The sequence below is a fragment of the Quercus lobata genome, chromosome 4 (assembly GCF_001633185.2).
Source record: "Quercus lobata isolate SW786 chromosome 4, ValleyOak3.0 Primary Assembly, whole genome shotgun sequence".
Taxonomy (NCBI): domain Eukaryota; kingdom Viridiplantae; phylum Streptophyta; class Magnoliopsida; order Fagales; family Fagaceae; genus Quercus; species Quercus lobata.
The window spans coordinates 27563801-27591491 of record NC_044907.1 but is presented as its reverse complement, the minus strand read 5'-3'; the positions used below and the strand labels follow the sequence as shown (position 1 = coordinate 27591491).

The window sequence follows — 27691 nt, the reverse complement described above, 5'->3', positions numbered from 1 at the left end:
TGTCTTAGTAGTTTTTTCATGGGGTATTGCTCTTAGCTAATTCTGAGCACTTTCCCATTCATTTTTTGTTCTAGTACACAAATAGGAACCCAAAACTTTAAGAACCAAAGGAATTCTCTGAGCATACTCGACAAAATTGTTGCAATATTCCAGGAAATCATTCTCACAATGAGGTTTGTGGAAGGCATTCAAACTAAAAATTTGTAGAGCTTCGACTTCATTTTGTCCTCTAGCCTTGTATACAATTTTTATTTCATAACTTGCCAATAAATCTTTGTCTTCGGTAGTTACAATCATTCTACTTCCCTTGCCAAACAAATCACACTTCCCTACTAATTTTTCTAATTGACTTCTTTCACTCACATCATCAACAACAATAAGAACCTTTTTGTTATGCAGTATATCGCTGATAACTTGCATTCCCTTATACTCATCCTTTACCCTTAATCCCCCTTTTCCTATATCAAAAAGGAGTCGTTCTTGTAAAGTCTTTAAACGATGTGCTTAAGATTCCGCTCTAATATTTTCGAGAAAACTGCAAGCTTCAAATTGGTTAATAATCTTATCAAAAACAGCTCGTGCAAGAGTTGTCTTGCCCATATCACTCTTCTCACATATTCCAATAAAGTGAACATCAGTTGATTCCAGATCTAAATATGAAATCATTTCCTCAACACGAGAGCTTATTCCAACAAGATCATCTTCAATATCATTTGAACATTTCTCTTTCAATTTTGAATATATCTTTTGAACAATGCTTTGAATAAAGTTTGCCTCATGCACCCTATAAAAAAAAATATTACAAAAATCTTTGTGTCGAAAAAAACTAATTGGAGATGTAGCATGTAGGCATTGATGTTTTGCTTGTTCATCTCATAAAAGAGAGAGCTCTAAAATTGAACTAAACTACACAGTCAAGCTCAATTTGCTTGTCGAAATCCTAGGGCATGCAAGTAGATTATTAGTTCTCAGAACATAAAACATGGCTTTTCATGTAAACTTGAAGTAGCAACTACTGTACTATTCAACATAGATGTTCTTTTTATTTTTTAAACCCCCCCCCCTCCCCAAGAAAAAAAATTGCAATTTAATTGAAATTCTGATTTGGCTATTTGAAACCTAAATTTCAACAACTAGAAAATCTCAAATGCCATGTCATTTAGCACACAATCTGTTGACTGTTTCTTTTCAAAACAAAAAGAAGAAGAATACAATCCATACTATTGAGAATTGACCAAAGCGAAAATCATCTTCATTTCAAGATCCTAAGTAGAAGCCCATAAAAATTGTTGAACCCAGGCTTGAATGGCTGCCCAAAGTACATATGAGGTAGCAATTAGCACCACATATTGGGCCACAATTTATTCTTAAGTGAAATGAAGGAATTTAACAAGGTTGCACTAGGATACTTGAATTTGAATTTAGATTTGGATTTTAAATCAATGGATTTAGAATGTCTTGATTCCATATGTATATTCTATACATAAGAGGATTTTAAATTCTAAATTCCTAAATCTATTGTTTGGATGCTTTAATAACCTATAAATTGGATTCGAAATCCTCTCTTTCAAAATGACCAAATACCTTCATAATCCCCTAAATCTCACCTAAAACCTTAAAATTAGTGAAATACTCTCAAAACCTCGAGAATGACAAAAGTTTCCCAAAAATATCCCAAATCTATAAAAATAACCAAATAACCTTGAAACCCTACAAAATACCTTTGAAAAATTTTGAAATGACAAAAATGCTAGGGAAAAAATCTCAAATGATCGAAATACCTCTAAAACTTCCAAAATAACCAAAACACCTGTTAACCTATAAAATGACCAAAAATAAATAAATCCTTACAAAATCAAAATTTATCGAAAATTGAACCTAAAATGGCCAAATTGACCTTGAAATTAAACCTCCAAAATGATCAAAATATCCAATGTGATTGAAATACAAATAAAACTACCAAGATGATAACACCCCCCCCCCCCCCCACCTACCCTCAATAAAAAAAAATCAAATGACCAAAATTCTAAATCTTCAAAATGTTGTTTGATGTTTTTATAAAATGAACTTATAGTGTACACATGCATCATGTAAAACATTTAGTAATTTTATGAATTAAACTAACTAGAATCTAGTTAAAGTAGATTTTTCAGTACTCAATGTAAGTGGAATTATTTTTTTTATTAATAAACAAATACATGCATATACACAAGGGAAAAAGGAATCGAGTACTTGTAATACAAATTTCTGTGAGAAACTAGTTACAGCTCGTGCATTGCACAGTTTTATGAAAAAAAATTATAAAATAGATGTATAAATAATTATATATTTTAATAAATATTATAACAAAATAAGTACTAATTTGTTAGTCACTTGAAGTATTGTTAAAAATAATATCAATGATTAAAAAAAGTTAGAAGTATTTTTTTCCTTTGGAAAATCTTTGAATACTTATTTGTACACTACGATTTTAGAGTGTTCTTTATTAAATCTTTAGACATAGTATTATAAAAATTGGCCACTTTTAAGAGATAGAACTATTTGAAGAATGATAACCTTTAATTTGTTCTAATTATAAAACCTATCATAATTTTTGCTTCCTGTACATTGCACGATTTTATTCATAAATTCATATAATACAAAACTTATTTGAGAAACAAGAATGAAATGAATAGTTTGAATTGTAAGAGAGACACTACATGTTAATGAAAAAAAAAATTTGGATTGGAATCTTTTATTTTGTAACTTGATATTCTGATAAAATAATATTAATTTTATAATGATAATAATAATTAATAAAATTTAAGTTGCAACTTGAGGAAAATAGAAACAACAAAAACGTGAGATGAGATTTAAATTTAGAAATTTTTTAAAATGGGATTTTAATTAGAGTAGAATTAAAATTTTGAAAATTTAGATAATAAATATTATCTAAATTAAATTTTTGTATGTTAAATATTATCCCTTAATTTAAGAAATATATCATGACAAATAAAAAAATAATGTTAATCTAATTTTATTTGATGATAAGAATGAATTAAAGTCCTGATAGTATACTATTTTTTTTTTCTTTTTTGAGAAAGAGTATACTATTCATTTTTACTTCTTTAAAAATCTAAAAATTTAATAAAATTTCTACAATTTGGTGAAGCCACGTGACACAACCATGGCATCTAAACCCAACTTGACTTTTAATTAGAGTAGAATTAAAATTTTGAAAATTTAGATATTAAATATTATCTAAATTAAATTTTTGTATGTTAAATATTATCCCTTAATTTAAGAAATATATCCTAAAAAATAAAAAAAAATAATGTTAATTAGATGATATATATTATCTAAATTAAATTTTTGTATGTTAAATATTATCCCTTAATTTAAGAAATATATCATAAAAAATAAAAAATAATGTTAATCTAATTTTATTTAATGATAAGAATGAATTAGAATCCTGGTAGTATATTATTCCTTTTTAGTTCTTTAAAAATTTAAAAATTTAATAAAATTTCTGCAATTTGGTGAAGCCACATGGCGCAACCACGACGAGCCCAACTGTTATTATATATATAATACTTGTCATTAATCCGTGCGATGCACGAGATAGTTAAATAGAAATTAAATATATTTATTTTGTCCAAAGTATTGTCTTGAAAATATATGAAAATAAAAACAATTCATTCAAAATAAAAGTTCACATAAAAATAAAAATAAACACAGAACTTGTAGAAACCTAAAACAACATAATTTCAAAAGATCACAAAAGTAGTACATGTAAAATTTCATAAACTTAGAAGAGTAGATGTTATCAATGCTAGTTGAACGTTACTTTTATGAACACCACCACAAGTTGAATATTTCTTTTATGAGCACTTCTTAGCAAATCTATCATTGTACATGGACATTTGTCCATTTGCATATTCCATATTTCTATGGTTTATGAACTAGTTCTGCAACTGTGTATGTGAAACTCATGAGATGTTTGTCTTCTTGTCCTCATTTCCTCCATGAAAACAGGATAATAATTGAATTGAGTTATCTACTTTTTGTCAATGCTAAATCAAACCTTTCATACCTCTAGGAAATATCAGCAACCCCTTGTTAAAAAAACATTTATATACAATACATTTTTAATTGATAAATAGTAATAAGAATCAAACACAGCTTACCTTGATTAGATAAACAATAGAGCATCACATTTCTTACCTATCTTCCTTCTTATGACTCTCCATGTCATATGGCTTCTAGAACTCATAAGAAATTTCATCAAACACCTTGTGTACATGTAAAAGAAACAACACTTGATGAAAGTGAACATTATTAAAAATGTCCATACTCAACTTTAAAATAGTAGCATAATAGTCATAAATCAATGCAAAACTACAAATTTAACAGGAAAAATCACTATTCAATTCAAAGATTCAACTTAAATTAATCAAGGACAACCCAAGAAAAATCACAAAATTAAGACTAAATGTATTATGACTTTGAGAAAAAAAAAATAGTAATGAATTGCTAATGGTGACGATTTGGGGGAAAAAAATAATATGAAGAATTAAACAAACTTTACAACTTTGCAAATAATTCTTGTCATCTTTAGAGTTCTTAAACCAACTATTTTCATTGCAGAAACCAAAATACACACTCAATTGTTCCACCACTATAAACTATACAACAAACTGAGCCATAGCAAATGTTAGTAATACAAAATCTCATAAAGGATGTAAAAGCATATTCCTGGTTCAATTGAAAAAGCATAAGAAAAATGAGTGGAGTTCTTTACACTATTTATATAAACCATTCATGCTATCCCTCATCCAAAATCATATATGGACCTTTTATATATATATCATACCTACATATCGGATCATAACAATTTTGTAACCAAGGGCCTATTATTAACATTCAATACTTTACCATCAAATTTGAAGCAAAAACTACAACAGCCAATTCCAAATCATGAGTTTGGGTAATTTTTGTTCAAAATTCTTTAATTGTCTAGAGGCAAAAGCAACCTAGCCAGTCATTTTTTTACATCGCAAAAAATGACATTGAAAAAAGAAGGCTAACAAACACATCTCAACCTGATTAAATCAGCAACATAGCATCACATTCTTTACTTATCTTCTTCCTTACCAATCTCCATGTAATATGACTCCTAGAATAACAAAAATAAAAAATAAAAAATCACATAGAAATTTTATCAAACAAATTATGTCCATGTAAGAGAGATGGGGATACTAAAAACATCCAAAGAAATAGTTGTGTGCTTGAGGAGCTCTGGACACCCATGTTAGGAAGAAGTAGTAATATTAGTCTATAAAGATCCAAATTTCTAGTGCTTGTACTCACAAAGACCCAATATCTTTTTATTGGGTCTTTGTGAGCTTGATTGAATAATTTAAAAATGGAAAATAAATTAAATATAAATTAAGTCAAATCAATGTCAAGACCATGTAAGAATTTTTTTTTTTCACATTAAATTCAGTAAAGAAAATTGAGTATAGCACATACACAACAAACTGAATTAGTGAAAAAACCTTCAACTGATCCAAGTTCAATCAAACATAAACTCTATCAATCTATATAAAATAAAAATCAAACATAGTAACTTTATTTTTTTGCTTGGTATCAAGACAAAAAAATTTACCATTAAATTCACACATTACTATCATAGTATCATCATAAGAGAATCAGACCAAATGTTATAAAAGGATAACATGAGTAAGACCTGGTAGTTGAAGGAATTGAGTTTTATAAAAAATTTGTGAAAAAAAATCGATTAGAAAATTATGAATATTAGCTTGCACCCATTATAGATCAGTAGATCTAGCCTTAGTATCATATAAATTAAGTACCAACACATAGTGAATAAGACAAGGGAGAAACAATTTGTACTTTTTGGCCAATCTGCTAATGTCAGGTCCTCCCAAGCTTGGCCAGCTGCTTTGCGAGGAACTACTTTCTTCTTGGTTTCTGCTTTGTGCTCAATCTCACTGCTTGCAAGGGCAACCTTTATGCACTCAAGTGCTTCTGTTGTAATCATTTGTGCATGTATTTGAAACAATTTTTGTGCCTGTTCAAATACAGCACTTTTAATTATAAAAATATAATTAAAAGAAAAATAAAAGATCAAAAACCATCTGCACGATTTAATTCTCCTTTTCTTTTGGTTACAAACAGATTGGTGCTCTTCCCAATCATTAAAAAAAATCAATTTCATGTCACAAAGGTGGAGAATTGTGGCTTGGCTGTGGGTCTTTGTTTTGGAAGAAGGAGAAGGGGAACGGTGGAGGAAGGTGAAGGGGTTTACATTTTGTCTCTCAAAAGTGGAGATCGGTGGTTTGGGGAGCAAGTTTAGCCGTGAGTCTTTGTTTTGGAGGTAAAAAAAACATCTATGACAATTAAAAATATCAAAATTTTATTAATATATATATATATATATATCAAACAGAATGACAGCCAGTACAGATACACAGCTAAAACTACAAATACAAAACTGAGTCAACAGACTCAGGAATACCCCCGAGTTTGAGATAACCAAGAAACTTAAATATGCAATTACATACCAATTTTAAATTCTTTCTAAAAACATATTATTAATAAATATGCAAGAAACAATACAGAATAAAGGAAAGGTAAATACCTGACTGTCCTTGTCTTGTAGTACAAAGAATCATATGTAACCCCTCCTTAATCATGTTCAGCTACAAACATGAAAAAAAGAAAAATGCAAGCACCTGCAACAAAAGTGGAATGAAATAGAATACCATAGAAAAATCTTAGTAGAAATAACATTAAGTAATTCACAATTGGCAAATTAACAAAGCAAAATTCACAATTCACAAAAAAAGGTATCTAAAAGGAACCTTCACAATTGATTGAGCTTCCATTTACTTTTGCTTCACTGTTGTTTTTTTCCTCAACATCGAAACAGATGCTCAATTTGGTTAAGTTTGTCTAATCGTGAAAAATACTTTGGAAGCTTTATATCAAGCAGATGGTGTGCGTCTATGAAAAGTGAAACTATTTTGATTCTAGGAGAGTTAACTAACCTGGGTTGGAGGAGAAAGATGAAGAGAAGAACATGATTTATCAACTACGAAATCAGAGAAAGAAATCAAATTAAAAAAAAAAATTAATTTAACAAATTCTTAGGTGTAAATTAATTGAAATCAACAATAATCAAACTGAAAGCAATTCAAACATTAAAGAGTCGGCAATTTGGGCTAATTCAAACATTAAAGAGTCGGTAGTTTAGGCTAATACCTTAGAGAGAATGATAGAGAGGATTAAACCCAGATTTTGAAAGAGGGAGTGTTTTACTTTTATTGGGGATGAAACCTAGAGGTTTGCGTTAGGAAGGGGTGAAGTGGTTAGAGAGAAGAAGGTTTTGGATGAGCATACTTGAGGGCTGAAGAGATAATCAAACGGTGGGGCTTCAAAAATAGAATGTTTAAGGAGAAGGTAGAGCGTGTTAGGGGCTTAGGGCTTCTCTGATTTTGCATTTAAGTATTTTTTTGGGTTTTAGAAAGGTTTTTTTATTTTTTTTATGATTTTTTTTTAATATTGTGCTGATATGGAAAATTGTGGGAATTTCAGAGGCTTTGGTTTATATATATATATATATATATATAGATATATAGATAATATGATTTGATTACAAATTCAAAAATTAAATAATGCTATATATGTAATCACACACATGCAGCTCCAAGGTATAGAAGAAACAAAAACAAAAATTGACACACATTACAGATGTACATTCAGCTCCAACCTCCAAAGGATTTTCCCATAAATTAATCTTCTCCAATGATTGAATCCGCAAGCCATTTAGAGTTGACTCTTGCAATCTTTTAAGATTAGAGGTATGTCTGTTCCCCAAAGGGAAACACTCATGACTACGACCGTAAACAAAAGCCAAGGGACACATAAAATAAGAGCCCAATCTAGAGAGTAGGTTATTATGGCCACCACTGACCAACAATAGCAAGCCCAGAGGGAGAGATTGAGTGCAAATACTTGGTACCTAATGTACTGTTCTGGAACTAGGAGAATAATCATTGAGTATGAGAACCCAAATATGAAACTATTAAATGCCGAGGACCCCATAACGCCAATTCTTCCAAATTTGTTCAAAGCAATGGCTGTCCCCCTTGTCAGGGGCGGAGCCACGTAGTGGCTTGGGGGGCCCCGGCCCCTACAAAAAAAAAAAAAAAATTCCATTAGAGTAGGTAGAAAAAAAATTTTGCGCCTCCTCAATATTGGACAACCGGCCCCCCCATGCCCAATTCTCAACTATTCTCCCAAGCCCAGCTCAAATATTCTCCCCAGTCCAGCTTTAGTTTTAGGCCTTATCACCTTATGTACTCCAAATAAAACAAGCTGGCCCGCTCAAGTCCAGACACTAAAAACAAAACTTCATTTTCTCTTTATTTCAAAAAATCCACCCACTGACCCATGGAATCTCTTTCTTTACTTCTTATTCTTTTGTTTTGTCTTCTTTGATATACTTTCATTTGCACCGATATCGTTGCCCACCTACCAGCCCCCGAAACTCTAGTCCTTTGTAGTCACAGTTCGAAAAAAAAAATCTTGACCAATTTTTTCTTTCTTCATCAGCTTTAGTTTTGGAACTTGGTGACTGGTGAGTTTTCTTCTCTTTCTTAAGCATTAGACATTCATCTCTTTCTAGTGTCTTTTTTTTATTTTCTCAACTATCTACACCTAAATATTCACATGCTCTTTATATTTTCATAGATTTTTGGAGAAATACATGATTGAAGGCATGGGGAGACTGTTTGTGATGGGTCTTGAAGGGAAGATCTAAAGTTGGAGGCAGTCAGGCAGAGGTAGTAGGCATTGCCACATGGGTGACCTATCTTTGCACTTTCTGAAGACAAAGTTTCTAAGGTAAAATTGTTTTGATTTATTACCTATTTTTGATTAGTTAGATATCATGTGGCTGTGGATGTGGCCGTGAGTGTTGTTAAATTGTTTGATTTTGTGTACTAATACTTGTGTGTTTAATTTTTGTTTTTGTTTGAGGGGTTATTATTAATTAAAGTCGTATTAAAAATGGGTTGTATGTTTAAATTATAGTGGAAATTTTGTATTTTCTTGAGTATGAATAACATTCATATAACTAAGTAAAAATTTCTAATTAAAATTTTATTTTTTAAACTTCTTTTCAGTTTAATTTTTGAGTCATATTCTTAAAGCTAAAAGAATTATGAGCAAACGAAAAACAATTAATGCATTCTTAAAAAAAAAAAATGTTAGCAATTCAGAAATTAGGACATCTGTGGCTATAGAAAAAAATGTTGATACTTCGATGCCTGATGAACACCCTGACCCCTCCAAATGTTCAAGAATTCAATCTGAAGAGATAGATTGTGATCCAGGATCACGTAAACAAATATATGAATTCTCTATCAACAAACAAGATGAAATCCGACGAGCTTATCTCAAAGAAGGTCCATATCAACCTAAAAATATAGACTATCCATACAACGATGATACTCATCGTCGTCGATTTCAACCTTCCTGGTTCGAATCAACCCCCCCATGTAAAAATTCCTGGCTATGCCCCTACCCCTTGTGTGTGCATTGCACTGACTCTGACTCTAAATTTTATTCCCTATTTCTGTGCCATTAATTGACTTAATATCATCTTGCCAAAGTTCCCCAAGAGGGCTTAGTACCGTTTGATAGCTGATTGTTACAAGCATTACTGCAACCACCAGAAGCATACTGCGCCTTTCATCTGAAAATGCCATTATTTCATGAGCATACTTCTTTCAAACAAGATTCACTTATCTTGATAATTTTGCAAACCAATAGAATGTAGAAAGAGAAAACCACAAATTATCTCCAGCACGTTTTAGCGTAACTCTGATCTCTCTGTTGTTTACTTGTGTTTGTCCTTCTAAATTTCTATGGTTTAGACTATTAATTCCCGAATCCCAATACAGTAAGTGACTCACAGCCTGCATATGTGGTGATACATTGTCGCTATATAATCTCATTAGTGTAAATTATTAATCAAATCTTATCCTTGGTCCCAGATCTTAGTGCAATTCCAAATGAATAAACATCTTCTTCTTCTTCTTTTATAATTCTTGAATTCAAATTATAATGAAAGAAGAAAAAAAATGATTATATATAATGCATCTTACATGCAATTTCAAGGCCACATAATCGTTTAAAGATAAGATACTTTATATTAAAAATAAATACTCCCTCCGTCTCACTTTGTTTGTCCTCTATTCCATTTTGGGATGTCCCAAAATATTGTCCTGCTTCTAAAAATAAAAGTCATTAATTTAATAATGTTTCTATTATACCCCTTTTAATTTACTAATTCAGTTTTTTGATAAATTTATTTAAGGGTAGTTTTGAAAATTTATACATTTTTAAAAAGTAGACAAGATAATAAATGATGTTCCCTTAAAAAATTTGACTTTTCAAACAGGATAAACAAAGTGGGACGGAGGGAGCAAATAAGAAGAAGAAGAAGAAGATAAGATCTTATGAATTGAGAAAGAAGCTACAATTTTCTGCAGCTAACAAAGGAAATGTGATGACATTTATGGAAGAGCCATTGATATCGTTGTAATACTCATGGGTGTAAATTGTAAATTTTCAAAGTCGAGGAACTAATTTAGAAGCAACTCTAAACTGGGGTAAAGAAGATTTTGGCCTTAGGCAACTCCAATCATTTGTCATCTGCTTCTTTAACTGCTGAAAGTCAAATCTTTGCTGCTCATGAATTTTAGAACTGAATTAGTGTGTGTTTGGGTTGGCGTTTGCTGCGTTGCGTTTCAGTTTCTACGTTTTCTCCTTTTTTTTTTCTTTTTTTTTTTCACGCGTTTTCCCCCTCACAAGCGACTACTGTTCATGTACTGTACATGAACAGTAGCCGCAACATTTGACCAGTTTTACATGAACAGTGCATTCGTGCACTGTTCACGGACCCACAAATTTCATTTTTTATTAATTTTTTCATTAAAAATGGGTCCCACGGTGCTATTCACACATTTAAAAATTATTTTACTACAGTGATTTCAGTTTTCAGTTTTCAGTTTCAGCAAAATAAGTTCTATCCAAACAGACCCTTAATATCCCTACACTGAAGCTTCACCACAATCCCTGAAAGACCAATTATAGCAGGCAGCCAAAATTTACGCTGGAACTATGCCACTTTCTTCTTTTGATTTTAGACTGAAAAATCGCATTAAAGAAAGTTGAGATGACACTTATGTTTGTTCTGTTTGTCGCCTAAAAGGATGAGCAAATGTTTATGGACAAGTGTAGTTTGAAATTAAACATAATCATTTGCATTACGACCCGGCCAACAGTGTTTCAACTTACTCCAATTCGAAGTATAATTTACTCTTTTTTAGAAGTTCAAACTATGAATGCAACCAACACAGGTATGACCGCAATTTTTTTGTTATAAATTTATGCTTCCCAAGCATGATCTCGTTCAAATTATACCCTTAAGAGCACCTGAAACTATTTTTAAGCTTTCAAATATTGAGGAGCCCAACTAAATTACATCATTTGCCCCCACCCTCCATGACCCAAATGTGTTGGCAAGTTGCTCTTGTGAACCAATCAAAATGATATGGTTTGTCCAAGAAATAACGACTTCTATGTTTAATTAGCATGCTGCTCTTGTTAAGTCTTACTTAATGTAACACCACCTTATAAATTTTGAATGGAATAATATTTTGAAAATATATCTTATCAATAGATTAAATGTTGTCTATATTGTTGACGCAGAATATTTTATTTTATTTTATGTTGGCAAATACATAAATCAAATCTTGTTATAGTTTTTAAAGTTTACAGATGTACAAAGGACTAAAGATATGGTTCAAACACAATATATGTGAGAAATTTGATTACAAATTCAAAAATTAAGTAATGCTATGCAATCACACTGCTTTATTGCATTATACATTATATTCGTAGATGACATTGGGTACTTCAACTATGCCCTTAGAATCATGGACTAAATTTTATTATCAAAGAAAAAAAAAGTAAAAATTGAGACACATTAGGTCAGCTAATATTTTGTTCCCCATCAATTCTTCTCTCATGAGTGAATCCACAAACCACTTAGAGTTGACTCTTCTTGCAATCTCTTCCAATCTTTAAAGTTTAAGCGTATGCTTGACTCTTTTCGAAGTGGGAAGAAAGACTAAAATACTTGACCATATTGGTTTGTTAAACTAATCCTTAATAAAAGTGTATTTGTATTTTTATAATAAGGGTATTTTAGACAATTTAATTTAAAATGTTTTTATTCCATTATTTTTAAGGTTCTAATCTTGTGTTGTCACCAAATAAATAAATAAACATATACATACAAGTTGAAGTGTAACATTTATTGTTAATACGCTCCTATTGAGCCACATCAAGGGCTACATCAACAGCCACATCATCTACCTATTTCCCATCTCTCTGCTACTTCCAACCATAATTTTCTATTTACTTTTTCATCTTTCCACTACTCTCAACCTTAATGTCACTCTTCATCTATCTCTTTCTCTTCCGTTTATTTTGACTCTTCTTATCTCCATTTTATTACTATAAATATGACAGTCTCTCCCTCTCTCTTTCATGTCTTATCTTTTTGTGAATTTATTTTTATTTTTTGTATCTCTATTTTAGATTGATATATACGTATGTATTCTTTAGAATTTTACTGTGGAGTAAACTCATCCAAGAAATTGTATGATGGATACATCGATTCACATCTCCATCTTTAGATTGCTAGCTTCAATGGAACCTGTAAAAACAATGTAGGCATCCCAAGTTGAAGAAGGCGGTAGTTGCTGCAGGGCAAGTTTGATATATTTTAGAAATTGATGAATTTAAATTGACACAGAACAGCATTGGAGCACAAAGTTTAGAAGCAATTACAGTGAAGCAGGGTGTGTCAATATATGTTTCAGAGATCGACAGAGGTGCACTGATGGTTCGTCGAAGAGCCATATCAGATGAATTTATCCCCATTTCCAAACCACAACACGCAACCACTTGTGCTGGATTATGTGGTATAGTGTCAAAGGCACCACACCTTTAATGGCTTCCTTTTTCTATAAAAACAGGTCGTGGGTGTATTATGGTCACTGAAAAAAAGCTGTGGATTTAATCATTTTGGAAGAAAAAGATAGAGAGATCCTTATTATCAACTTTCTTGATTTCAATGAAAAATGGATACCATACTTTCTTAGAAAAAATCATTAAAGTTTTTTTTTTTTGGGGGGGGGGGGGGGTACTATATGGTCTCTATCATTGGTCAAAAAATCCACTTTACTTCATTTTCACATTAAACCGATGGAAACATGGAACCAAAAAGTGTGACATGCTAGCTCTATCTTCCTGTAAATGGTTGGGAAGGAAAGGATGTTGATCTTCCTTGATGGAACTCTAGATTGAGCTGGTTTTGTAAATCGGCATCCCAAGTTGAAGAAGGCGGTAGTTGCTGCAGGGCAAGTTTGATATATTTTAGAAATTGATGAATTTAAATTGACACAGAACAGCATTGGAGCACAAAGTTTATAAGCAATTACAGTGATGGTTCGTAGAAGAGCCATATCAGGTAAATTTATCTCCATTTCCAAACCACACCACGCAACCACTTGTGCTGGATTAAACTGAAGGTAGGCAGGATTAGACATTTCGGATGACATTCAAATTGTTGGAAAACTTGTTGAGCAAGCAGGAAACATCTGTTGATATTGAAGTAAAAAGAGAATGAGCAACATAAGGAAATGCTGGACACCAAGGTTTCCCAATGAAACGAAAGACCATGAATTTTGATTAAAATTGACCTTCTGTAGAGTTAGCAATCAAGAGTCTTCAGGCAAATCAATTTTAATTGCCAAATGGATAGCTAATACACACATGCTTTATATTCTTCACATATGTATATTTTTCTTACCTCTTTTCCAAAGAAATCTTCAATGTTGGAGTCGAGCCTTGGATTTACAGCAGCTAGTTTCATGGACAGGAACTGCATATTGTAATGACAAAAAAACCCATTTCAGAATAAAATGAAATTTCAAAATAGATGAAGAATTACATAGAAAATTAGCACGTAAGCCACCACAAATTGTCGTTGAAGAGATTGAACACAATTGATGATTTCATCGAGCATTACAGCTTTCCCTGTGATCTTGTTACACCCTGGTACTAAATCCTGCGGAAACTTCATTCTCTCACTGATCTTTTCCCTTCTCACCTGCATAACACATTCATACATGACATAAATTACACAAACTGCTGAAGAAAAATTCTGGATGACTGCAATAATGCCCAAATAAAGAAAATACCACAAATTCTTTCTTACCCTCTCAGCTAGACTGTGGCTGTCTGTGGCCTGGCCGCGGCGTGCCTGGACATGAATATAATCCGGCTTCTGAACCTCGGAAGCTTCTGAATTCTCCTTTGAAGTATCAGAAGAACTTTCTCTATTGTTGTTGTCGATGGTAGTGTTTTTGGTGCTGGTTTGCTCTGTGATCTTTGATTCCCCGTCTTCTGCACATAATTTGCTCCTATTGTCTTTGGGTTCATCTTCCACAACAACCTACACATATCCAAAAGAAATCCTCATCAGTAATTTCAGCAAAACCTGCCAGACACTGTTTCTTTAAAAATCTTAACCTTATGAAGTGGTCAAAAAGCCTCTAACATCAAAATGCGTGTCTAAGGTACAAGAAACGTAAAAAGAACCCCCGACACAGATTTGGAGATTTTTCATATCCTTTTAGTGCTACAGTTGGAGACCTTGTGCAAACAACAAATCCAGTCATAAAGCAAAGTTGCTGCAATCAGTAAACCACAGTTGTTGATCTAAATCTTTGAGTGGAGATGTCAAATTCAAAAACTGAAGAGTTTGTGTTGTTGATCCAAATGTTTGAGTGGAGATCTCAAAGTCACAATCTAGGGAGTTTATGTGCAATAGTTTCTCAATAGAGGTGTCTGTGGATTCAGAGTTATATCTGATCACGTGAGTAAGTATTACGTGACGTAGCACTAGATTTAGGATTAACTCTATTGTATAAACTTCAATTTTATTAGTGAAATGTTGTCTTGAGGATTGTTTAAGTTAAATCCTCCCAAGTTTTTTACTTTGAAACCATAGTTTCAAAAGTTTTCCTAGGTCGTCATTGTTGGTGTTCACGTGATTTGTGATTGTGTGATGTTTGTTTAATTCAGATCTATTACATAATTAATCTAATTAATTATTTGGCTAAAACTTGGTTAATTATGAGACAACTGGGGTCTAAAACCCTAACACATTCTACTCAAATACATTTTTCCCAAAAAAATGAGAGTAGAATTACATGTAATTTTGACATAGAATTAAGCTCACAAAAACATGGACTTAAAGAGTTTAAAAATACATCGAGCCCTATTCTGATAAATTACACATAACAGAATAAAAATGTATATCAAGAAACAAACTTTTGTATTATATATTTTTTTGTTTATATTTTGTTAAGGTTAAATAAATTTTAATTTTATTCTTCATTTGTAAATTAAATTTTGAATTTTAGTACATTTCTTATTCTTGAATAGTAAAAAAAAAAAAAAAAAGGCATGCATTAAACACAAATTCTCCCACGTGAAAAACTTCGAAGAAAATGATGATCGCCATCCTTCCCACCCTCGATTTCTCAATTGCATCCAAGAGTATCTTAGAAATGGGCTCTCCCATCCAAACTTCTTTATTGTCCTTGAAGGGGATAAGCTCGTGATCTTTCAAAGATATAATATAGATAGTCGGTAACATTATTATAGGTGTCTTCACCTCAAAAATTGAGGAAAACGTCATATTATGGATGTTGGTGCTTGCTATTTGGTTGTTTATAATCAAGCCATTGTGATCACATATCGGAATTAATTTGTAATTAATCTATAAACCACTACAAAATTAATTTGGACTTGTCAAATTATCGATTCTCCCAAAAGCTTAAAATATTAGGAGATAGTGAATTTATTCATTTAATCTAACAATCCCCCTTCAAATTACCGATAAATGTTAAGTATGGTGGACACAAGAGATTGAACTCAAAACCTCTTTCTCTAATACCATGTTAAATTACCGATTCTCTCAAAAATTTAAGCTATTAGGAGATGATGAATTTATTCATTTAACCTAACAGGGCTAAAAAAAACTGGTTCTTTCAATATTTTTGGGAGTGAACCATCTTAATGTGCTGGTTATTTAATAAATAAATCACAAGCATATGTCAGCATCAATTTCATATATCCTAAACAATCAAGTGAAATGTATTTTGACTAATGAATGAGAGAAAGAGAGGGAGGGAGATGACTTACCGGCAGGTCACTTTGGCCAAGTTGAATCTCAGTTTCATCATCAGTCTCCGGTTGATCAATTAGCCTTGGAAATATTTTAACTTCAAAGTCATTATTAGAAAAGATTTTTCTTTGAAGTCCTTTATCAACATGGTATTGTTCATTTTTTTTTTTTTTTGATCCTCTGTTTACAAACAAGCTTTCGATTCTCTGAAATCAATGTGTTGCAGTATTTTAGTTCTTGCTTAAACTGCACTTGATTGTGCTGGTACAAAAGTTGTAACGCACAATTCTGCACTATCACGCCTAACCAATCACTGTCAAATGAGGCCTCAATGTGGCTGCAGTGTCGCAACATATTCTTAAATGGCTTTCCTGGTACATAGCATATCCAAATGAATTCACCTAGATTAAGTAACCACGTGATTTCTTCTTTATTAGTTAAATTCATAAAATACAACGATCAAAAAACATAATTCAACTTGAGGGCGTGTTGAAAATGCTTTCTTCAAGGTGATAATGTACCCCTCTTAAAAGAGTTTTCAGTTGGGTTATAAGAAATTCATCTCCATGCAACAAAATCACCAATTGCAAACAATTGGTAAATACATTTAGTAAATATATTCTGAAGTTTTTTTTTTTTTTTTTTCCAAAGAATTCTTACAAGAATTGTATTAGGCCAACAATATATTCTGAAGATAATGCTCCCTCATTACTCAAACAGCCACTCTTTCTACAATGACGATAATGTGGCATAAAGTTGATGCAACTGACAGTGTCCTTGCAACTGCCTTACAATGTACTAATATTGTTGCAGAAAAAGGACAGAGACAATTGTGTTTACTGCCACCTTGCTTTGCAAAATTAGACATATTTGAATTTGAATCAAGTATATTCATCTTGAAACTTTACTACATATGAAACTTTAACTCACATCACGCACAAACTCACACAATTATTTCAAACCACACATATTACATCAAATTAGAAAGTACAATCACCCTGACTTATTTCAAGAAAACTTCAAAGCCAAGCTGTAAACAAATTAACAAATTAACGGCTGTCTGGAAGGCATAGAAATTAAACCATGTAATTCTCAGCAAGCTAGACACACTCAGAAAGAGAGCAGCATATAAAATTTTACCTTTTGCATATTTACTTTGATGTAAAGTTTTTGCAGATGTTATCTCAGGGTCTTGGGGGAGAGTTGACAGCATACCAAGTCTGAGTGATAGTTAGAGCAAGTGCTAACAATGCGCCAATGAAAGCAATGAACGTCCAGGGACTACTGAAATGGTCGTGAAAGACTTGAGCTATCCAGGTCATCCACTTGCTCTCATAGTGCTTCTGAATTTCTGATCTGACATCCTTGTATATTTCCACGTTAGGCACCAAGCTGGTGCCTATCTCATTGAAGAGTTTAGCCACTTCTTCATCGCTGCCAAGGACATTGTGGAGTATCCGTGCTTTCCTTAGCATCTTAACATCGTTGGCTTCATCGATTAGTGAATCGAGGAAGGATATATAAGAGGTGACCCCAAAATCATTTTTAAAATCCAGACACATTTCATATGCTATCAAGTTCAGGAACTTAGGCCTGGTTGAGTCATCCACAACAATTGGAGGAAGGTGAAGTTGTCCACGAAAAATAAATTGTTTAGTGAATTTTATCTTACTCAAGTAACAATCGTTACCACGTTTCAAATGGATACCTGCTGTTTTAAGCTCCTGGACATTGCGATAGGATTGCCAGTGCTCTTGGACATTTTGTATATTTTGGTTGATTTTACCAACCGTTCCATCAGGAATGTACTCTGGTCCATGAAGCATTCGTGTCCTCAGATGGTCAAGAAGATGGACGGGCTCTGGAGCCTGAGCTACTGATGTGGTATGATCTTGTACGTGTGGGTTCTTCTCATCGTGGCTTTCTTCTTTCGCACTTTGTGCTTGTTGTGGCTTCGATCTTTGGCTGAGTCTCCACGATAACCAATTTGATTGCTGATCCTCTGGTACCTTAACGTGCGAGCCAATGTAAGTTTCAATTGATTCCCTCAATTCTTTTTCCTTCACACTCAAGCTCATCAACCATGTGAGTAGACGATAGGGAAGTTGATTCTCTAGCAAGAACAAATCCCGTTGCCCAAATGCGACACTGTCCGTTTCTATTTTCAACTCTTTGAACTTGTTGTTAGTTGCACAATATATGTACTGTAATATTGCACAGCCATCCACTAACAAAATCGAAGTGAGAGCCTCATCATCATATTTCTCGATCACCTCCTCCTCGAAGCATGTCCTCAGTTCATAGATTTTCTCCTTAATCATGTTGTATACATCTTCCATATTCTTACCGCTACCTTTAATGAATTCACATGTCAACAGTAGCTTGTAATTCTCTCCTAGCTGGTACTTTGGATTACCATGATGGATTGGACCGAGTGATACCACTTTTGGCTCATAATACTTGCGGAAATCGTCGACGGGTTCTCGCAGCAAGAATATAACCTTCTGTATCTTTGGTATTTGAGATTGATTCATCGCATTTTCTTTTGCCTCCATTACTTTTTCAAGCCTTGCCTTGAGATCAGTGATGCCGATGCTCTTACAAAATAATGTTTTAGTCAAATTACGGTAATTAAAATTCTAATTGACTCATTCAGTAATAATTTGATTATCATAATTAAACAATAATTAAATAATTTGACAATAATTTGACTCATTCCAAGTGTTGAGACAATCAAATGTAAGCCACCAAGCCTTCTTGGAATTTTAGTTTGGCTCTAAATGATTTCCAGCCCTTCAACAAATTCATAACACTTTGTTTTTGTAGATGCAGGTGAAGGAAATAAATTTCTCTCAAGGATATGTTATTTGTGAGAGAAATGAATAAGAGAGAACGCAAGGATATTTTGTTATGGTTGTGGCTCTCTCTCTCTCTCTCTCTCTCTCTCTCTCTCTCTCTCAACAAGATAGGATGATGAAAATGCTCTCTACTAACTCCCTAAGATGGGCTCTCTGTTTTTCCCATGTCCTTGGCATGCAAGAATGTGTGAATGTTGGTTTATATAAATAAGTTGGCCCAGAGTACAGAAAGTTGTTTGGAATTCTATTTTAAGCAAGTCATGAGCTAGATAGATCATGAGCAGGTTACAAGATGCACAACCAAAGGTTCCACCTATTTCTACCATGTGTCCTTTCCCCTAACAATACAAGCCATATGTACGTCACGAGTTCCTTATCCAACAACTTTAACCAACTTTGACAAAGACTCAAGTACATTTTGTAAAGTCTATATTTTTAGGTTGGCAACCATGGACAAATTGTAATTTATAGAACTTAGTTTGCCTAGTTGTTTAGTCTAGAAATATTCAGTTAAACAAGAAAAATGAAGTTCAAAATAGTTGCAAACTCAAAGAAATCATAAAAGCCCGTGCAGATAAGTTTTACTTATCTCAACTGATCGAGATGCACATCTCGATTGATTAAGACTCAGACCAGATTTCAGATCTAGCTTTTCTCTCAGCCATCGGATCTAGGACTTTGATGGATCTTAGGTATATATAAATACATGCCCTAGAGCATGTTTAACACATTCAAGCGGGGAGTGTTATGTACACAATGTTGATGCCCATTTTTTGATTTGTACCCAAAAGCCCATATGGAGGAAAGCCCAATAAAAAAGCATGGCCCAAAGGCCCACCAAGAAGACCAAAGAGCAAGAGAGGTCCAAAGAAAGAAATGTAAGGGAAAGAATCTATAGCAAAATACAAATCTGCAACAGAATACAGCTTCGCCGTAGAATACATTTCTCTGGCAGAATAGCTTCGGCAGATAAAGACAAATTGGGCCCAAGACCCTTTTTGATCTAGTCAACATTATTTGGCCCACAAAAACCCAAATCCTTTTGTACAAAGGGATAGGTGTGAAAACTAATACGAAAAAGCATGATGAAAAGAAACAAGGAACAGTAGGAAATGTCAGCAGCAGGAAACGCGTGAAGAAAAGAGAAGCCAAACTAAAGGAAATGACAAACACAGCAGGAAACGCATGAAGAAATGAGACAGAGACACATAGCAGAACAAAACAAAGCTAATATGCTACGGCAAAAAAAACGTGGGAACGAAAGAAGACAAAAAACAGAAGATGGTGGAGCAAGCATACAAGGGTCGGAGCACTACCAACCTGTACCCAGCCAATACAAGGGAGGTGGGCCCACGGTCAAAGGGATTCAGAGGGCGTGGTTTGGTGGTGAAGGGAAAATGGGATCTATATTTGGTTTCCAACCATGACTTATTTTGGAGAATATATCTTGCTGGAATGATATCTTACCCAAAAGAAGTAGTAGATGGTTGGGACCATCTAATGCATGCCATAGAGCTAGGTAGTGAGGTAACCCAATCCTTATCCATTTGAACCCAAAGGTAGAGGTATACAGCAAGAACAAACAAAATAGAATTTTGTCACTAAATGAGTAATGGTGCAGCAAACGTAGCAGACAGCTTTACTATCTGTGTTGCGTTTTATTATTCTTGGGTCTTCTAAGGTTTTATGGAAAATCTGATATGTGAATTTAGTTTTTTCATAACTGATGTGGACCATGCTCATCAATAGTTTGTAAACTAGTTTATGACTTTAGCATTACTCATCGTACTAATACTTTACTATTAGTGTAAGGCACTGTTTAGCACAAACGAAATCATTGACCAGTTGATCTGAATTCAATCCTATGAAGATGGTGACTAAGAAAATTTTGCCTATATCAAACAGGATACTACGAAGGGTGGACATTGCTATTACTGGAGGATAGGGATGATGAATAACATATTAAATAAAAACCCACTCGCAAAATTAGAGGGAGTAGTTAATTCACCTCATTCTAGCAGTCAAGATTCTATTTCAGATTGTATCAATGACTCACTCGCCAAGTAGGCATGAGCGGTATGCATTTGTAGCCGGAAGAGGCTCATATGATAAAATAGTACGCATGGCATGGGAAAAAAATTTGGTCCAGCTGGACAACAAGGTTTCCCAATGAAACGAAAGAACATGAATTTTGCTTAAAATTGACCTTCTGTAGAGTTAGCAATCAAGAGTCTTCAGGCAAATCAATTTTAATTGCCAAATGGATGGCTAATACACACATGCTTTATATTCTTCACATATGTATATTTTTCTTACCTCTTTTCCAAAGAAATCTTCAATGTTGGAGTCGAGCCTTGGATTTACAGCAGCTAGTTTCATGGACAGGAACTGCATATTGTAATGACAAAAAAACCCATTTCAGAATACAATGAAATTTCAAAATAGATGAAGAATTACATAGAAAATTAGCAGGTAAGCCACCTCTAATTGTCGTTGAAGAGATTGAGCATAATCGATGTTTTCATCGAGCATTACAGCTTTCCCTGTGATCTTGTTACACCCTGGTACTAAATCCTGCGGAAACTTCATTCTCTCACTGATCTTTTCCCTTCTCACCTGCATAACACATTCATACATGACATAAATTACACAAACTGCTGAAGAAAAATTCTGGATGACTGCAATAATGCCCAAATAAAGAAAATACCACAAATTCTTTCTTACCCTCTCAGCTAGACTGTGGCTGTCTGTGGCCTGGCCGCGGCGTGCCTGGACATGAATATAATCCGGCTTCTGAACCTCGGAAGCTTTTGAATTCTCCTTTGAAGTATCAGAAGAACTTTCTCTATTGTTGTTGTCGATGGTAGTGTTTTTGGTGCTGGTTTGCTCTGTGATCTTTGATTCCCCGTCTTCTGCACATAATTTGCTCCTATTGTCTTTGGGTTCATCTTCCACAACAACCTACACATATCCAAAAGAAATCCTCATCAGTAATTTCAGCAAAACCTGCCAGACACTGTTTCTTTAAAAATCTTAACCTTATGAAGTGGTCAAAAAGCCTCTAACATCAAAATGCGTGTCTAAGGTACAAGAAACGTAAAAAGAACCCCCGACACAGATTTGGAGATTTTTCATATCCTTTTAGTGCTACAGTTGGAGACCTTGTGCAAACAACAAATCCAGTCATAAAGCAAAGTTGCTGCAATCAGTAAACCACAGTTGTTGATCTAAATCTTTGAGTGGAGATGTCAAATTCAAAAACTGAAGAGTTTGTGTTGTTGATCCAAATGTTTGAGTGGAGATCTCAAAGTCACAATCTAGGGAGTTTATGTGCAATAGTTTCTCAATAGAGGTGTCTGTGGATTCAGAGTTATATCTGATCACGTGAGTAAGTATTACGTGACGTAGCACTAGATTTAGGATTAACTCTATTGTATAAACTTCAATTTTATTAGTGAAATGTTGTCTTGAGGATTGTTTAAGTTAAATCCTCCCAAGTTTTTTACTTTGAAACCATAGTTTCAAAAGTTTTCCTAGGTCGTCATTGTTGGTGTTCACGTGATTTGTGATTGTGTGATGTTTGTTTAATTCAGATCTATTACATAATTAATCTAATTAATTATTTGGCTAAAACTTGGTTAATTATGAGACAACTGGGGTCTAAAACCCTAACACATTCTACTCAAATACATTTTTCCCAAAAAAATGAGAGTAGAATTACATGTAATTTTGACATAGAATTAAGCTCACAAAAACATGGACTTAAAGAGTTTAAAAATACATCGAGCCCTATTCTGATAAATTACACATAACAGAATAAAAATGTATATCAAGAAACAAACTTTTGTATTATATATTTTTTTGTTTATATTTTGTTAAGGTTAAATAAATTTTAATTTTATTCTTCATTTGTAAATTAAATTTTGAATTTTAGTACATTTCTTATTCTTGAATAGTAAAAAAAAAAAAAAAAAGGCATGCATTAAACACAAATTCTCCCACGTGAAAAACTTCGAAGAAAATGATGATCGCCATCCTTCCCACCCTCGATTTCTCAATTGCATCCAAGAGTATCTTAGAAATGGGCTCTCCCATCCAAACTTCTTTATTGTCCTTGAAGGGGATAAGCTCGTGATCTTTCAAAGATATAATATAGATAGTCGGTAACATTATTATAGGTGTCTTCACCTCAAAAATTGAGGAAAACGTCATATTATGGATGTTGGTGCTTGCTATTTGGTTGTTTATAATCAAGCCATTGTGATCACATATCGGAATTAATTTGTAATTAATCTATAAACCACTACAAAATTAATTTGGACTTGTCAAATTATCGATTCTCCCAAAAGCTTAAAATATTAGGAGATAGTGAATTTATTCATTTAATCTAACAATCCCCCTTCAAATTACCGATAAATGTGAAGTATGGTGGACACAAGAGATTGAACCCAAAACCTCTTTCTCTAATACCATGTTAAATTACCGATTCTCTCAAAAATTTAAGCTATTAGGAGATGATGAATTTATTCATTTAACCTAACAGGGCTAAAAAAAACTGGTTCTTTCAATATTTTTGGGAGTGAACCATCTTAATGTGCTGGTTATTTAATAAATAAATCACAAGCATATGTCAGCATCAATTTCATATATCCTAAACAATCAAGTGAAATGTATTTTGACTAATGAATGAGAGAAAGAGAGGGAGGGAGATGACTTACCGGCAGGTCACTTTGGCCAAGTTGAATCTCAGTTTCATCATCAGTCTCCGGTTGATCAATTAGCCTTGGAAATATTTTAACTTCAAAGTCATTATTAGAAAAAAATTTTCTTTGAAGTCCTTTATCAACATGGTATTGTTCATTTTTTTTTTTTGATCCTCTGTTTGTTTACAAACAAGCTTTCGATTCTCTGAAATCAATTTGTTGCAGTATTTTAGTTCTTGCTCAAACTGCACTTGATCGTGCTGGTACAAAAGTTGTAACGCACAATTCTGCACTATCACGCCAAACCAATCACTGTCAAATGAGGCCTCAATGTGGCTGCAGTGTCGCAACATATTCTTAAATGGCTTTCCTGGTACATAGCATATCCAAATGAATTCACCTAGATTAAGTAACCACGTGATTTCTTCTTTATTGGTGGAGAAAGCAATTTTCTGATTATCAACATTAGCCATACTCGTTTGGCATTGACAATATAGGAAGTGAGATTTTCCTGATGCCAGATTGCTAAAGATGATGTTTGGATCCCCATTGATGGAGAAAGAAGCATACAGAACAAGTCCCATCCAATTACTGTCGTGGTACAAATTTGAGGGTAGGTCAATTGTCACTGAGTGTCCATGATTCGGATGACTAAACCAGTCTTGAATTTTACTTGGAGGTAAACAAAAATTATACGAAGTGGATGGATGAAAGTCCTGCAAAAGAGTAATACCACGTAAAATTAGAGAGAGAGCTAATCATATTTGTTTAGTGTTGAATATAATATTATATAATCCTTGTTTGGTGGCATGTTTTGTACGAACAAATCCGTATAAATGCACTTAGCAAAACCAATAGTTCATATAAATGTTAAAGGTATTGCCAATTTTACTATAAAATTCTTACAAACTTAGGTGATAGATCTGACGGTAGCGAGTGATGGCTAAACCACTCTGAGATTTCACTTTGAAGAATACATTGATTGAAAATACTACGATTGTTATAGCGGTCCTGCAAAACATATCAGAAATGATAATCAAGCTTGACTAAGTTTGTGTGATAGTAACATAGTTATGAGCCCTATAAACATGTTGACCAAGAAAATTTTACCCACAACAAAAAGGATACTACCAAGGGTGGCATTGCTGTTACTGAAACCACATCATTAATTAGAAGACAATAGATTAAATTTGTATTTAGAAAGACTTAAGTTGTCAATAAATGAGGCTTAAAAGTTATAAATGTTCCTTGTCATATTCTAGTTTGAAATCAAGGTTCAATAATGAAATTTGTTACTAATTAAAGAAAGTTTATATTGCCAAGAGTCTTGTAGCTCAACTTATTGGTACTTTTCGGTGTTTCCATGGAAGCATCCAAGATTCAAATCTCCCTTATTCCAACTATCAAATTATCAAAATTCTAAAAAATAGTGTAGTTGGAGAAAAGTATATATAATTGAAGATTTATTATTATGGAATTTAGGATTCATGTCAATAACATAATAAGTAAATTAGCTTTAATTGCTTTTTGCGTTGTATTTAAAAATCAGTGATGCTAGAGTCTTCAAATTGATGTATCTCCCATCATAAAAAAGTAATTTAATTTTATAAAATTATTGAGGTGGCACCATTGATCAATCACATTCATTACTACATAGTTTGCAGGCCTTTTTATAAAAATATTTGTAGTAGTTTTAATATTTTTCTTTAACTAGTGAAATATCAATTTATAAAATTTATGTGATAAAATTTATATTATTTCTAACATCATCAAAAGCATATTTCAAGGAACATATGGTACTAGGTCTTATAAAATTTTAGGAAAAACTTGTACACACCATTACACACATGAAAAAGCAAAGTAGGATTTCCACAATTGGGAAATTGTTTCAATTGCTTTTTTGCGTAGGTAAAGGTGTGTGCATTAACGTTCCTGTAATAAACATTATTCTAAAATTTAATATGGATCATGAAGTGGGAAGCCAATCTCAATGGAATAAGATCAGGTTTGTGTTAGAGAAAGAAACCAACACCTTTGCGTTAATGTTATTTGCACTATTAGTATAGAAATCTTACCAAGGCGGCAGTTCTGTAGAATTGATCATAAGAATAGCGACCAGAAGTTCCGCTAGAGCCACCACTGCCACTGAATTGATCAGGATGATAAAAGGGAAATCTTTCATCAGATGTGAAAGGACTACCGTATGAGGTTATGCATTGTACCATTCTACATGTAAATTCCAATTTTTGCCGGTATACAAGATCGACCCCACACTTTAGCGCCGATACAGCCGAACTATCGCTCACAAATGAGAATTCAACCGAAGTGCATCGACTCCATTCAGGGGAAAGAAACCAACTTGGAATGAATGATAACCAAAGGAATCCACGTTGATGTAATGATATTATTACGTCCTCTTCACTGATGCTACATAATGGATTCATACAACCCAAGTCGGTCTTCAAATGACAAACGATGATAAAAGAAAATTTTGAACCTTTCATAGGAACGGAAATAGGATGCTTTTGAAATGAGAAAACAGCACAAAATGCAAATCCCATCCACTCAAGATTGTCATACAAATTTAGAGGTAGCTGGATTGTTACTGATGAGGATCTAGCAATATTTTCAGATTTGAACCACCCTGGGATTTCACTTTGAGGCAAACATTGATTGAAAGTACCAGGGCCCTCGTAGTGGTCCTGGAAAACATATCAGAAATGTTAATCAATTATGAGTCAATTTGTATCAAGAAACATTTAGTTTGACAGTAAATGAGGCTCTTATAAACGTTGCTTCTCGTATTCAAGTTTAAATCCTAATTCAATGCAGGAATTTATTGTTTATAACAAGGAAAATTAATATATATATATATATATATATATATATACCCCATATTAGTTTTATAATTTAGGACACAACAATTTTTAAAGGTCATTTAGAAATAATTAAAAGATAGAAATGTATTAAATTTGTAGAAATTTTTTAAATGTATTAAATTAAAATTAAAGGCCACAATTAATTTAGTAATCAACTAAAATTAAAATAAATGTATTAAATATGTAAATATTAGTAAAAATGACTAAAATATCTTTAAAAAATAGAAACAAACTTTCAAATAAATTTTCATGATAATATATCGTTAATAGTTAATAACAAAACATAAATAAGCATAAATTTTTTATAATAATCCTTCATCAAAATTTTTTTTAAAATAATTTTATAATAATCCTTTACTTTGATTTAATTTTTTTAAATTCACTTTAAAAATAAATCCTTAATACTTAAATTACAAGTAGATTTCACAAATAAAATAAATTTATTAATATTTAATATATTGAGAGAGAGGTGATATAATAAATCGAAACACTATTAATCTCCATTAAAAAAAAATACTAAAAATCATGTAAAATTAAAATAAATATAATAATGCTTTCCTTTTTCCTTTTCTTTATTCATTATGAAACCCAACAACTCTAACCGGTCTGTTGGTTACTATACCAAACATTGTTCTTGATTAAGGGGTCTCAGGTTCACAATTCACGACCCCATATCTCAATTATTAGAAACCCTTGACCCAATTGAACCATAATTATTTTTCAAAAAAGCCTTGACCAAATTGGACCAGCATACTGTTTTGACAGTTTTTTTATTCGACCACTGGTTCAGGAGGCTCTTTTCAGATTATTTAAATATCTGGTTCTCTCACATATAAAAATAGCATCATCAATTCTCAATTAATCTGATCAGACCAACTAGTTCGGTTTGGGTTTGAAGGCCATGGTTGTGGG

The 27691-nt window shown here is 32.9% G+C and overlaps 4 protein-coding genes and 1 pseudogene across 4 annotated transcripts; all 5 read right to left on the bottom strand.

Annotated features, from left to right (window-relative positions):
• Positions 1 to 504: 504 nt before the first annotated feature.
• LOC115984950 (disease resistance protein RML1B-like) lies at positions 505 to 9776 on the bottom strand. The gene is made up of 3 exons (XM_031107930.1): positions 9702 to 9776; positions 5856 to 6073; positions 505 to 784 (listed from the first exon to the last, which is right to left on the bottom strand). Exons 1-3 carry the CDS (start codon positions 9774 to 9776, stop codon positions 505 to 507), a joined length of 573 nt encoding a protein of 190 aa, XP_030963790.1.
• A 2937-nt stretch (positions 9777 to 12713) lies between these two features.
• Positions 12714 to 16719, bottom strand: LOC115984949 (annotated as a pseudogene).
• Positions 16720 to 17270: 551 nt separating this feature from the next.
• LOC115987911 (UPF0481 protein At3g47200-like) lies at positions 17271 to 21589 on the bottom strand. The gene is made up of 2 exons (XM_031111521.1): positions 21514 to 21589; positions 17271 to 18936 (listed from the first exon to the last, which is right to left on the bottom strand). Exons 1-2 carry the CDS (start codon positions 21574 to 21576, stop codon positions 17524 to 17526), a joined length of 1476 nt encoding a protein of 491 aa, XP_030967381.1. The 5' UTR covers positions 21577 to 21589; the 3' UTR covers positions 17271 to 17523.
• Positions 21590 to 21633: 44 nt separating this feature from the next.
• On the bottom strand, positions 21634 to 24373 carry LOC115984947 (transcription factor HBI1-like). Its single transcript, XM_031107929.1, has 4 exons — positions 24168 to 24373; positions 23916 to 24075; positions 21922 to 22158; positions 21634 to 21813 (listed from the first exon to the last, which is right to left on the bottom strand). The coding sequence occupies exons 1-4, from the start codon at positions 24371 to 24373 to the stop codon at positions 21634 to 21636; spliced, it is 783 nt and encodes a 260-aa protein (XP_030963789.1).
• On the bottom strand, positions 24058 to 26647 carry LOC115987913. The gene is made up of 3 exons (XM_031111525.1): positions 25976 to 26647; positions 24807 to 24911; positions 24058 to 24616 (listed from the first exon to the last, which is right to left on the bottom strand). The coding sequence occupies exons 1-3, from the start codon at positions 26080 to 26082 to the stop codon at positions 24526 to 24528; spliced, it is 303 nt and encodes a 100-aa protein (XP_030967385.1). The 5' UTR covers positions 26083 to 26647; the 3' UTR covers positions 24058 to 24525.
• Between the last annotated feature and the right edge of the window lie 1044 nt (positions 26648 to 27691).